General features: G+C 43.0%; 1 protein-coding gene across 4 annotated transcripts in view; it reads left to right on the top strand.

The window, feature by feature from the left end:
- Positions 1-14,123, top strand: part of LOC138677145 (uncharacterized) — a 163,702-nt gene that overhangs the window by 100,809 nt on the left and 48,770 nt on the right. For all 4 annotated transcript variants that reach the window (XM_069767048.1, XM_069767051.1, XM_069767049.1 and 1 more), the window contains 3 exons: positions 3,021-3,153; positions 12,117-12,283; positions 12,810-12,961. In XM_069767048.1, coding sequence (XP_069623149.1) covers positions 3,021-3,153; positions 12,117-12,283; positions 12,810-12,961 — 452 coding nt within the window. The remainder of the gene's footprint in view (positions 1-3,020; positions 3,154-12,116; positions 12,284-12,809; positions 12,962-14,123) is intronic.

Raw genomic sequence — 14,123 nt, 5'->3', positions numbered from 1 at the left:
ACAGTCACTGCGGAGAGACGGGACGCTGAGGAGCAGCGGGCAGCGACGAGAGGTGAGTATGTAATTTTTTTCTTTTAGTGCAGCAGCAGCATTACAAGTGGCACAATGTTATATGGAGCATCTTATGGAGCTATAATGAACTGCATGGAGCATTATATGGGCAATCTATGGGACCATAAAGAACTGCATGAAGCATTACATGGAGCATCTATGGGGCCATAAAGAACTGCATGGAGCATTATATGGGGCATCTATGGGTCATAACTGCATGGAGCATTATATGGGGCATCTATGGGGCCATAACAAACTGCATGAAGCCTTGCATGGAGCATCTATGGGGCCATGAAGAACTGCATGGAGCATTATATGGGGTATCTATGGGTCATAACTGCATGGAGCATTATATGGGGCATCTATGGGGCCATAACAAACTGCATGAAGCATTACATGGAGTATCTATGGGGCCATAAAGAACTGCATGGAGAATTATATGGGGCATCTATGGGGCCATAATGAACTGCATGGAGCATTATATGGGGCATCTATGGGGCCATAAAGAACTGCATGGAGCATTATATGGGGCATCTATGGGGCCATAAAGAACTGCATGGAGCATTATATGGGGCATATTTGTATATGGAGCATCTTATGGGGCCATTAAGATATGCATGGAGCATTATATGGGGCTCCTGATTCAATATGGATATTCCAAAACACTTAACCTACTGATGTCTCAATTAATTTTACTTTTATTTGTATCTATTTTTATTTTTGACATTTACCGGTAGCTGCTGAATTTTCCACCCTAGGCTTATACTCGAGTCAATAAATTTTCCCAGTTTTTTGTTGCAAAATTAGTGGGGTCGGCTTATACTCAAGTATATACGGTATATGTAATTAATTATATGAATTTGTCTATCACTAAAATGACAATGAGAATATGTGGAACAAGATGAAATATAAATAATGGCATAAGTGGATAACACTGATGTTGCTGCAATGTAAAAACACATGAAAAATTCTAATACAAATCCAACGATAATAGACTTAAATTATACCAATCAGTATCACACTAAGTACTTATAAAAAACAGGAAGACGTACAAATAGAAAATATGCAATATCCGAAGTTGAGCCTTAACCCAACGCTTGTCGCTATGAAGTGTAGCTTCATCAGGGGTCATCAGTACAGTGTAAGTTAAGTAAGTTACCTTATTATTTTTGATATTTACAGTATTTTTCTGACCATAAGACGCACTTTTTTCCCTCCAAATTTGAGAGGAAAGTGTGGGTGCGTCTTATGGTAGGGATGTAACGTGGGGAGGAGCAGCAGCGAGTGGGATTGCACTGGGAGGCAGAAAAATGTCCCTGCCTGGCTTCAGGAATCAGCACTGGGGAAACCACATGGTCCCGATCATTAAAGTGCAGTGAATATTCATTAGCTGCTTCCCCGCCCACCTGTCAGCTGAGCTGAGCCAGGAGCAGCATGGGATGGGATGCTCCAGCATTTTACCTCACCAGTGTGGCTGGCTGCCACAATTAAAAGGTTAGTCACTACAACACACAATAAAGCACTCTGCCACTTCTGTGGTGAACTATAACTCCCAGCATGCTATAGGTTCTGCAGGACATGCTGGGAGTTATAGTTCTCCCAATGGGATCTCAAAGCAGCACTCCAGTGTTATTTTTCAGTACTGGAGTGGTGCTTTAAATATAAGCCCTGTGCCCCCATTCTTATACTCAGCCTCCAGCGTCTTCATACAGTACTTTACAGACACCACACTGGTCCCGCAGCTGCATCTTCTACCCGCAGCTTCCAACATAACATACTATTATATATAATAACAACACATATAATAGTATGTTTATGTTATTAAATATTTTACCACCTTTTTTGCTTCAAATATTTTTTTTCCCCCCATTTTCCACCTCTAAAACCTGGGTGCGTCTTATAGTCCGATGCGTCTTATAGTCCGAAAAATACTTTGTTTATTGTACTTGTCTATGAAGACACAAAAGAGAATAGTAAAACCAAAAACACTCAGTTTGAAAAAATGTTGCAGTAATCCGCAAGTGCTAGTAAAAGATGTAAAAAACAGGGTATTTGGTTGATACGTTTTTTGCAAAAAATGTATACTAAGCTGCTCTACCAATCTTCACGGTATACCCTTATCAGAGCAGTCCTAACTAATGTATGCAATCCCTATCTGATGTATTTAAAAACCTGATCATCTGTATATAACCTGTGTGAACAGGGTTCAGAAAGGAAAAATCCATGTGTGCATACAGGGTAGAACAGCTTTTGTGCAGATAGCCCAAGAGGAGTGGTGGAACTCCCCAGTCTTGTAGACACAAGAGAACAATTATGGAAACAGGAACACATGGGCTACTTGCACAGTGAACAAGTCTGTATGATCATGTTCACACACCACCAAGAAACCTGCAACATTTTTTCAAACTGAGTGTTTTTGGTTTTACTATTCTCTTTTGTGTCTTCAGGTTTCTTGGTGGTGTGTGAACATGATCATACAGACTTGTTCACTGTGCAAGTAGCCCATGTGTTCTTGTACTTGTCTATGTATGCCCCTTTTTTCACATGTAAAGCACCATGGAATAAATGGCGCTAGAAAAATTAATAATAATAATTATAAATAGTTGTAAGTGCACTTACTGATGTTTCAATAAATGCCAACACATGTGCGAGGTGTTCATCGTACACCATGATGGATCTGCCGGAGAGACAATGGGCATGCGCTGGAAAAGTAGACTGGAAGTAAGGAGATGGAAGTTATGGGTATTGTAAGTTAATTGGTAAAATAAATGGTGGCAATGCTTTCCACCTACCAGAAATGTGAGGATAAGCGTGTGAACTAAATAATGTTCCAATGCGAGACAAGCTGTGGTATAGGCACTATAGATGCTGTACGTTCCAACATAAGCCAGATAATATTAGTGAAGCAAAGGTGGACTATTGTAACATTGTTGTTGTTTCTCTTTATTTCTCCTTATCTATATTTGTAGCAGATAAAGCTAAACCCCAAAACTTAAGCTGTCAAGTTTCTGATGATCAGATGATTATTTGTTTCTGGGAGGTGAGACAGGAAGTTGCCGACTCTGTGGACTTCAGTCTGTATTATTGGAATGACTCTGGAAAGTAAGTAAAAAAAAATTGCATTTACTAGAGTATTTAGTCTAGTATTTAATCTTTAACCAATAACCTAGTGATTTGTTCTTACTGCTGGGTCCACTTGACTGTGTCCACTGAGCTGATGCTAGCCATGAGTGCAGCCTGAGGATGTTCAAACCAGTGAGTCACTTGCAGGAAGGGCAGAATGAGGGACAGAACTGGAAGACAAAACTATATTCGGGGTGAGGCTAGAATCACACCAGCATTTGTTCTTTCATCTGAGAGAATGGGGTTGATTATGCTAATCATCCTCTGATCACACTCTGATGAGATTTTGATCAAAGTGTGGTCATAATGATATCAGCTTCTTTCGGATGTGGAAAAGATGGAAAAAAAAGTCTCCATCTCCTTCATTATGTCAGTCAGTGAAAATCGAACCTCACTCAAATGTCACCCGAGTTTGGCCTGATTTTTATGAAGGATCCAATGACTTCATGGCAGAGTGTGATTCAACTACAGTTTGCATGCTGCTACTTTTTTTCCTCAGACAGATAGACACGGGCCGAGGAAAAAAAACTGGACTATGAACTGACTATGACTACGACATATAACTGACTATGAACTGATATTTTGTTGGATTGCACTTGGAACGAAAATACAGTCCTAACTGTCAGGGTCAAATTCCAGGTGGTCAGTCAAAGTGAAGTCAGGCTAGCAAAGGTCAGAGCTAGGAGGGATATAGCACAAAAAAGTCATGGCCATAAGCAGGATAAGGACCAGAAAACCAGGAAAAACACCAAGTCACTGTCCATTCTAGGTCTGGGCCTGCTAAGCTGTCAGTATGGTGATGGACAGCTCAGTCATCCAGTCGGAGGCTAGGGTGTGCTGAGCTGTCAGTGCTTTGAGTGACAGTCCAGCTGCCCAATCAGAACCGGGGAATGAGGGGTTTCATCCATGTGTCTCCTGTTCAGTATGATTACCTGACTATCCAGCTGGTTCTCTGTCTCCAATTATTGCCAGTTGTAGCTTAGCTCAAGTAGTGTTTGTTTTCTGTGTGCTCTGAGTTTTTTGTATTTTGATCATTATTGCCCGACCTTGGATTTGCCTTTGACCATCTATTTCCTAGCACCTTTATATTGATTCGCTACACTCCTGGAATTCTAATTTCAGTCCGTGACCTGACTTCGCCACTGCCTTTCCCCTTATTTTACACTAGCTCTCTTGGTGTTTGACCTCTGGATGTCTTGACTACCCTGCCTCACGGCTTGTCTGTGAGTAGTGACTAACGTCAGTCAGGGCTGCCATCAGGGAATTACTGCCTTTACTACTGTATGGGGCCCGATGAGCAGTGGCACACAGGGGGCCTGCAGGACCCCACCTCTTGTGCTTCTGCTCACAGGACCCTATCATGCACTAATGTGCTGTGTGATGTGGGCCTGCAGCACACATGTCAGTGCCGGGGCCCATTAGCTTTCTTGGAGTTGTGCACATCCGTCTTACCTTGATTGCTGTGTAGCTCTGAATCCCTCTGCCCTCCCTGGACTTCTGGTCAGGTGTCGGTGCGTACGCGATGATGTCATCGTGTACACGACGACATGTACAAGGACACTGTGACCAAAAACGGAGCTGCGCCTGCTTAAGATCGCTTATGAGGTAAGTATGTAAAACTTTTTTCTTTATACAATGAATTAAATGCATGAGGAGGGGATGAGGGGGCACTGCACATGATGAAGGGGGGCTGAACATGATGAAGGGGGCTGCACATCATGGACGGGGCTGCAAATGGTGAAGGGGGCTGCACATGATGAAGGGAGGCTGCACATGATGAAGGGGGCTGCACATGATGGAGGGGGCTGCAAATGATTAAGGGGCAGTCATGATCCATTTTTGGATTTGTGGCAGCTCTAGTTCCACTTAATTTAATGCTTTTTTCTTTTTGGACCATCAGGGGTTAATGTCAGTTTCCCCTCCCCCGCTGACTATCTGGTGTTACTGCAGTGCTGCTGGGTTAGCTGATGCAGGTGGTGACCACTCCCACCATCCTTTAAAAGGTTACCTGATGCATCAGCTGACTGTTGGTGATTCAGTTTTTTCTGGAGACCAGTCTAGAAGGAGCAGCTCTTTTGTCTCAGCTAAGTGTGGTGTTTTTTTTCACCTTGTCCCTTTGGTGTTTGTCACTTCCCCCTGTGTGTATTATCTGCAGAGGTGAGGCTAGTGCTCCTTGCCGGCCATTGCACTAGCCAGGACAGTAATAGGTGACTACTAGGGACGAGGTATCCTGATGGTGGTGGAGGGAAGGACCCACATAGGGTGTTAGGTGAGTGCAGGGACAGGCTCAGGTTTGAGCTCAAGTGGTGACTATGTGGACGGTGGGACTGTGGAAGGTTCAAAGTGTGGAGGCGGAGCTGGGGTGGAGCCTGGGTGTAGTCTCAAGGGGCCCGAAAATTTTGCCAGTATGGAGCGCTGAAATTCCTAGTGGCAGCCCTAGTCACAGTCACAAAGATTAAGCAAAGGAATACTTTACAACTCCCGTCAGTGTGCTGCAAGTATGAGGAAGGTGAAGTAATGCCGCATTGGTCACAGCAGAGTGTTGATTACGCATGCTAAGCTGGACAGCACACATACATTTTGCATGATTGCACTGTTGACCTTATCATATCTTCTACATAGTAACATAGTAACATAGTTAGTAATGCCGAAAAAAGACATTTGTCCATCCAGTTCAGCCTATATTCCATCATAATAAATCCCCAGATCTACGTCCTTCTATGACCAGTGCTTCCTGCAGGATGAATCTGCAGTTGCCTAGCAACAGAGAAAGACAACACTGAAGCAGGTCTGAGCAGAGATGTGAAAGTCTGTGGCTCCCCGTGGTCCTTCTCTTAGATGTCGTTATAGACATTTTTTCATTTAGAGATGGGTAGTTGCGATGATAACCTTCCCTTAAACCCTTAGAAACTACCTGATTTTTCATTTTTGCTCTTTTGTGTTTTTGTGCTTCTTCCGTAACTTTGTTTATTTTTCCATCTATCTAGCTGTATGAAGGCTTATTTTTGTAGGACTGGTTGTAATTTTGAATGACATTGTTCATTTTACTTTAACATGCACTGAAAAACTGAGAAAAAAATTTCAAGTGGGATGAAATTGTGAAAAATGCAATTCCATAATTGTTTTGAGGTATTATTTTTCTAAAGTTCATAATGCACTAAAAACAACCAGGCAACGTGATTCAGCAGATCAGCTATACCAAACTTCTATGAATTTTTTCAAATATATTTTAGTAGTAAAAAAATTCTGTAATTTGTAAAAAGTAAAAAAAAAATATTTGTTATTTTATGAGATACGCAACTTTTTTTTTAACTTTTGCATTGATGTAACTGTGTGAGGGTTTGTGTGTCTGCTATAGTTTTGATTGTTACAATTTTGGGGTACATATAACATATTTATTACATTTTTTAGAGAATTTGGTGGACTGAAAAAACTCAGTTCTGATTTCTTCTTTTATGTCTTAAAAAATATTATATTTAGATGGACTGGACTTTTACAGATGCTGAAATACCAATTATGAGTCATAGCTCGGTTTCGGGATTCGATGCAGTGACTTTTTGCTGTATGGTCGGTTTCCTCTCTGCTGAGCTACAGCTCTGATGGTCTTTGTCCAAATGCTGATGGTTATTTTTACCTTTGTTTTACTTTCTTGGTTGGTTTCTTTCCAGGTGTTTTCAATTTTCCCTTTTGATTCTTTCCTACCACATTTTGTGATGGGCTTCATATGTTCAGCTTTCACTGCCCTCACTTGCTGGCTATACATCCTAGTGGATTGGTGTTTGGAGTTCCAGCTCTTCAGCTAGGGGTTGTATTGTACTTTAAGCCTCAGTTGTTTTTCCTGCTGCAAATCTGTGAGTTTCCTCCCCAGCACCTTTTCATTTTCATCCATGTTTGAGGGTCTTGGAGGTTTCACTTATTCTGTTTGTCTTCTGGTTCTCCTTATGTTTCCCTGTCTATCAATGATGAATGTGTTTCAGCTTATCACCCTGGATTTTCATGTCTCCCTGCATGCTTTCTTCTATCTCTATTGGATTTGTTTTGCAGCTTTCATTATGGTTCCTGGTTGCTGTATGTCATGCTCGCGCCCAGACTGGTTGGTGCAGGGGTGTGGCGCCACTGTGCCACAGACCAGACTACCCTGGAAGGGGCGTAACTAAGTAGCTTCCTTGGTATTTGCTGGAGCCTCAGATGGTGAGGTCAGACTTGGGCGGCAGGAAGCTACCAGGTACCACTCCAGGGTGGTGTTTGTGGCTGTGACTGCGGGTCCCACCGGGGAACGGAACATAGACAGGCAAGCGGGCACCGCTGGCAATCTGGCAGACAGGTGGGCACGGCTGGGACACAGGCAGGCGGACGGGTGCAACAGAGACACTGTCAGGCAGGTGGGTACGGCTGGCTCTCTGGTTGGCAGGCAGATGCGGCTGGCTCTAGCAGGACTGGCAGACAAGGCTGGTACTCTGGCAGAACCGGTAGGGACCGGTCTGCAGACAGGTATGTAAAACAGGTAAGAACCTGTTCAGACAGGAGGACCTATGAATATGTAGAGAAAGACCGCAAGAGCGGATGCAAAGCGGAAGCACAGGAGCTAGAGCAAAGAGCAGAAATGCAGGAGGCGGAGCCAAGAGCAGGAGGCGGAGCCAAGCATAGAAACGCAGGAGGCGGAGCCAAGTGCGGAAGCACAGAAGGCACAGCCAAGAGCAGGAGGCAGAGCCAAGAGCAGAGACGCAGGAGGCAGAGCCAAGAGCAGAGATGCAGGAGGCAGAGCAGGGAAGAACCGCAAGAAGCGGAGCAAGGTAGAACTGCAAGGAGCGGAGCCAAAGAGCAAAGCCACAGAGTGCAAAGCTGAGAGCAGAGCAAAGTCAGAGTGCAAAGCTACAGAGAGCAGAGCCAAGAGCAAAGCCACAGAGTGCAGAGCTGAGAGCAGAGCAAAGCCAGAGTGCAGAGCTGAGTGCAAAACCACAGAGTGCAGAGCAAGGTCACAGAATGCAGAGCAAGGAGCAAGGCAAGGTCGCAGAGAGTAGAGCTGAAAGCAAAGCAATGCCACAGAGTGCAGAGCAAGGAGCAAAGCAAGGTCGCAGAGAGCATAGGCGAAAGCAGAGCTAAGCCACAGAGTGTAGAGCAAGGAGCAAAGCAAGGTCGCAGAGAGCAGAGCCAAAAGCAGAGCAAAGCAAGACACAGAGTGCAGAGAAAGCAAAGCTAGATACAGAGTGCAGAGCAGAGCAAAGCAAGACACAGAGTATGCACAGCAGAGAAAGCAAACAAGACAGGGATATAAACAAACACAGGAACAGGATTAGAATAAGACAGAGTCAGGGACAGGACAAGGTACAGAAATACGGACACAAGCCATGGTACGACGCCCCACTGGGTGATGGACATAGGCCAGGGTATGAAGTCCCACTGGGTGGCTACACAAGGACACAAACCAGGGTACTAAGCCCCACTGGGTGGAAAACACAGGACAGAGACCAGGGTACAATGCCCCCCTGGGTGACGGACACAAGAGTAACAAAGACAGGGCCTGGCACCTAGGCAGCTAAGAACTGACTGAGGGAGTAAGTTGCACAGGAAGCCTCATGGCAATTGGCCAGGGACACCTTAGCAAGGTGCACACAGTCTCAATAAGACACAAGAGTTGCCGTCACCACCCCCCTATGCACACAGACAGAGCATGCACAGAGCAAGCAGCAGACATGTGGCACACAGCATGGAGCTGGCAGCAGAGAGAAGTCACAAGGTGGCCAAGAAAAGTGAGTTTGAGTGTAATGCAGGTGGGGGATGGGAGGCCATGCAGTGATGCCAGCAGGGTTGTTACACTGTATAAATGGAGATCTTTACTGAACTTAAAGCAAACTTGTCAGCAAGAGTTTGCTTAGGAAACTACAGGCACTGTCAGGCTGGTGCTGTTATACTGATTAAAATCATACCTTGGTTGATGAAATCCATGGTGTGGTTATTGTTCAATCTGTGTTGGTAGTTTTCAGATAATGAGATTCTCCTGCTCCGGGGTGGGCCTATGGGCGGGATTTTATGTGGTGCTCTGCTTAGATATTAATCTGTATTGCCTTATGACATGTCACTGATACTAACTTCAGTGACCTGCCCCCTATTTTACATACTGCATATAATTTTGTGGTGATACAAATAAAAATTTACATTAATCAAAATGGTGCTGGCGGTGGTGCCTGTGCTGTAGCATAATATATGCCTAATATGCATATATTCATTTATGATTAAGTCATATAGTATTGTGGTGAAAAAAATTGATCTTCATCAAAATGGCACCAGTTTGCTGGAGAAAAGAAAATTTGGCTCCATCAAAATGGCAGTGTCGCCTGTGCAGTAGCATCTATTGGAATACAATAGATGCTGCAGTGCAGGTGCCGCTGCCGGCACTATTTTGCTAGAGGAAAAAAATTTGGGCTCCATCAAAATGGCGCCGGTGGCGGTGCCCTAGCCATTTTGATGGAACCCGATTTAGTTTTTTTCTCCAGCAAAAAGGCATTAGCAGTGGCACGTATCAGCAGCATCTACAGGTCCTTCTAAAAAAATTAGCATATAGTGTTAAATTTCATTATTTACCATAATGTAATGATTACAATTAAACTTTCATATATTATAGATTCATTATCCACCAACTGAAATTTGTCAGGTCTTTTATTGTTTTAATACTGATGATTTTGGCATACAACTCCTGATAACCCAAAAAAACTGTCTCAATAAATTAGCATATTTCACCCCTCCAATCAAATAAAAGTGTTTTTTAATAACAAACAAAAAAACCAACAAATAATAATGTTCAGTTATGCACTCAATACTTGGTCGGGAATCCTTTGGCAGAAATGACTGCTTCAATGCGGCGTGGCATGGAGGCAATCAGCCTGTGACACTGCTGAGATGTTATGGAGGCCCAGGATGCTTCAATAGCGGCCTTAAGCTCATCCAGAGTGTTGGGTCTTGCGTCTCTCAACTTTCTCTTCACAATATCCCACAGATTCTCTATGGGGTTCAGGTCAGGAGAGTTGGCAGGCCAATTGAGCACAGTAATACCATGGTCAGTAAACCATTTACCAGTGGTTTTGGCACTGTGAGCAGGTGCCAGGTCGTGCTGAAAAATGAAATCTTCATCTCCATAAAGCATTTCAGCCGATGGAAGCATGAAGTGCTCCAAAATCTCCTGATAGCTAGCTGCATTGACCCTGCCCTTGATGAAACACAGTGGACCAACACCAGCAGCTGACATGGCACCCCACACCATCACTGACTGTGGGTACTTGACACTGGACTTCAGGCATTTTGGCATTTCCTTCTCCCCAGTCTTCCTCCAGACTCTGGCACCTTGATTTCCGAATGACATGCAAAATTTGCTTTCATCAGAAAAAAGTACTTGGGACCACTTAGCAACAGTCCAGTGCTGCTTCTCTGTAGCCCAGGTCAGGCGCCTCTGCCGCTGTTTATGGTTCAAAAGTGGCTTTACCTGGGGAATGCGGCACCTGTAGCCCATTTCCTGCACACGCCTGTGCACGGTGGCTCTGGATGTTTCCACACCAGACTCAGTCCACTGCTTCCTCAGGTTCCCCAAGGTCTGGAATCGGTCCTTCTCCACAATCTTCCTCAGGGTCCGGTCTCCTCTTCTCGTTGTACAGCGTTTTCTGCCACATTGTTTCCTTCCAACAGACTTACCATTGAGGTGCCTTGATACAGCACTCTGGGAACAGCCTATTTGTTGAGAAATTTCTTTCTGGGTCTTACCCTCTTGCTTGAGGGTGTCAATGATGGCCTTGTTGACATCTGTCAGGTCGCTAGTCTTACCCATGATGGGGATTTTGAGTAATGAACCAGGCAGGGAGTTTATAAAAGCCTCAGGTATCTTTTGCATGTGTTTAGAGTTAATTAGTTGATTCAGAAGATTAGGGTAATAGGTCGTTTAGAGAACCTTTTCTTGATATGCTAATTTATTGAGACAGGTTTTTTGGGTTATCAGGAGTTGTATGCCAAAATCATCAGTATTAAAACAATAAAAGACCTGACAAATTTCAGTTGGTGGATAATGAATCTATAATATATGAAAGTTTAATTGTAATCATTACATTATGGTAAATAATGAAATTTAACACTATATGCTAATTTTTTGAGAAGGACCTGTATATGCGTTTTGATCAAGATAATAAAAATTTTCCCACGAAAGTATAGGACTAAAGCAGAAATGCATATATGCATATTAGGCATGTATCATGCTGCAACGCAGTTGCCGGCGCCATTTTAATGAATGTAAAAAATTTTTTTGTAACTTCACAATATCATATGCACTATGTAAAAAAAGGTGACAGGTCACTGAAGGATCAGAGACCTGTCATCATAAGCCCATAAAAATGCATATATAAGCAGAGCACCACATAAAGCCCCTCCCGCAGCCCCCTCCCACAGGCCGCCCCGAAGCACCAGAATCTCATTAACAGAAAGCTGCAAATACAGATTAACAACAACCACAAGACGGATTTCATCAAGCAATGTATCATTTGAATCAGTATAACAGCACCAACCTGACAGTGTCTGTAGTTTACTGAGCACAATCCTGTTGACAAGTTCACTTTGAGCCTATAGCCGAGCTTTTGAGGAGATGGCAAAGATGGTGTTTGTATTGCAGGAGACTGGTGGGTATACTATTTAAATCCTTTTGTCAGTGATTGAGTTAAACAGCAGAGGTTTGTGGTGTCTCCGATTCCTACTTTTAAGGGCAGATGCTAATTATGTATTTCAGCCAGGATCTTCCCTGTATGGAGCAGGCTCAGCTCCAGTACTCCATCCGTACATCAGCACCTTAAGCCATGATGCATATGCATGGCGGAGCATGTAAAGGGATTAAACAGCTAACATTATTTGTTGTCACATATTTTATATTTACCAGGAGAACTGAAATTCTTCAATTTATTTTTTTTTAGCGAGGAAGCTTGTCAGCCAAGATGTTGGCCGAAGATTGATATCTACCTTAATTGCACCTGTAACTTTACAGCTGACCATCTGAAAATTCCTATTCATTTTCGTAATATCAGTATTAGACCAACGGACCCAAAAACCTCTAATATGTATTTTAGTCTCTGCAAGAACAGTAAGTTCTAAAGTGAAATTTGCTGAGTTACTTTAGCGACTTTAGTAGCAATCAATTAAATAATTAACAATCGGTTCCTCATTGGCGGAGCCATGTTTAAAAGCTTTAAAGTCACATGTCTGGTAACAACGCCACATACAGGGGAAAATTTATAGACCTAAATTCACCCAAATGTAAGTTCAATTTGACATAAACTATCGATATGCCATAAATGTCCAATGTGGGGCAACCCATTTTGCCAAAGTTAAGAAAAGCTAAGGATAATAATAATTTTATTTCTATAGTACCAACATATTCCGCAGCACTTTACATTTTATAGGGTACTTGTACAGACAAAAAACATTACAGCATAAAAAGGATAGACAACAACAATAATAGATAATAAGGATAGACACATCTGTACAGAAAGAGCCTACACGCTGCTTTATAATATAACTAAAACTGATATGCAGCTCTGTATGTACTACTTATACACTTTGGTAGCCTAAATATACATACATGTCCTGTCACTTTTTCTTTCTAACAGTAAAACTGCCGCCCAGGAGACTCATCACTCAGGAAAGAGCTGAAGGAAAAGATTTTGAAATCAGCTGGAAGAATAATATAATTACTCAGTACAATTTCAGCTATCACTATGAAGTTTGTTACTGGAAGGAGAATGATATGAAAGCAAAAGAGGTTGGTCGCATTCAGTGAATAGTAGATGTGCCATTTGGTATGATTCCTTTAAGATGGTGAACTCCACTCCACCATACACATGCTCAACATTTTCATTTTTGACACTGAAATTGCTGTTTTTGGCAAAGTAATTTCTGTGCTTGGATTTCCAGCTATGTCTTCTTCATGAGTTTGTGTGTCATGGTTCCTCTGCTCAGTGTATTTTGGACACAGTGACTGACACTGTGACTGACACCTCAGTCGTCCAATCTACTGCAGGGGAAAGTTTAAGTGTTAGTATGTTGATTAAGAGCTCAGTCATCCAATCTAGTGAGAGAGTGTGCTGAACTGTAGATGTTTTGATTGACAGCACGGCTGTCCAATCTGGGTCTGGAAGTTGTTGAGCTTCCTTCAGGCGTTCCCTATTCCAGGTTATTTCCTAACTACTTAACTGAGCTGTCTGTTCCAGATAGCTGACAACCATGGCTTCAAGCTCTTTGAGGCTTCTCCTCTGTGCCTTGCTCTGAATTCAGACATTTGGACATTTTTGCTGCCGGACCCAGGATTTGTCTATTGACTACTAAGGTTGTCCTGACCTTGGAATTCTGACTCTGGACTGTGACCTGACAATGCCTTTTGTCTTACCCCTTTGTATATGACAAGCCCTCTTGGTATCAGACCCCAGTCCTCTTGATTACCCAAGCCTCATGGCTTATCAAAGACTAGTGACTAACGTCACATTGGGGTCTAATCGTGGAAGTAGTGGTTGGTGGGAAGGCTTAAAGAGTTACTGGCATTTTAATTTTAATTTTATAAATTTATAGTCCACATGAAAATAAGAAATTTTGTAATATATCTTATCAGATAAATCTGCTTCTTTCTCCACCAGGACTGATCATAACTTTAATTTCAATATCCTTTTTAAATCTGCATTAATTGAATACAGATTGTTATGTTACTGAGATATTGTTACACCTGCAAGTGGCGCACGTGGTTTGTGGACCCACTGTGTTATGATCTGGTGGCCTTGGAGCAGCATGAGACATACTCTGGAGAAGGTGGTCCCTGTACTGACCGCAAACCCTGAACCTAGCAGCGCAACTAGAAGTAGCCATGGGGGGTACCTAACACTCCCTAGACCCCTCGGCACAGCCTAAGATCTAACTACCCCTAAAGACAGAAA

Source organism: Ranitomeya imitator, chromosome 4 (assembly GCF_032444005.1).
Source record: "Ranitomeya imitator isolate aRanImi1 chromosome 4, aRanImi1.pri, whole genome shotgun sequence".
Taxonomy (NCBI): Eukaryota; Metazoa; Chordata; class Amphibia; order Anura; family Dendrobatidae; genus Ranitomeya; species Ranitomeya imitator.
This window is presented reverse-complemented; position numbering and strand designations above follow the sequence as displayed.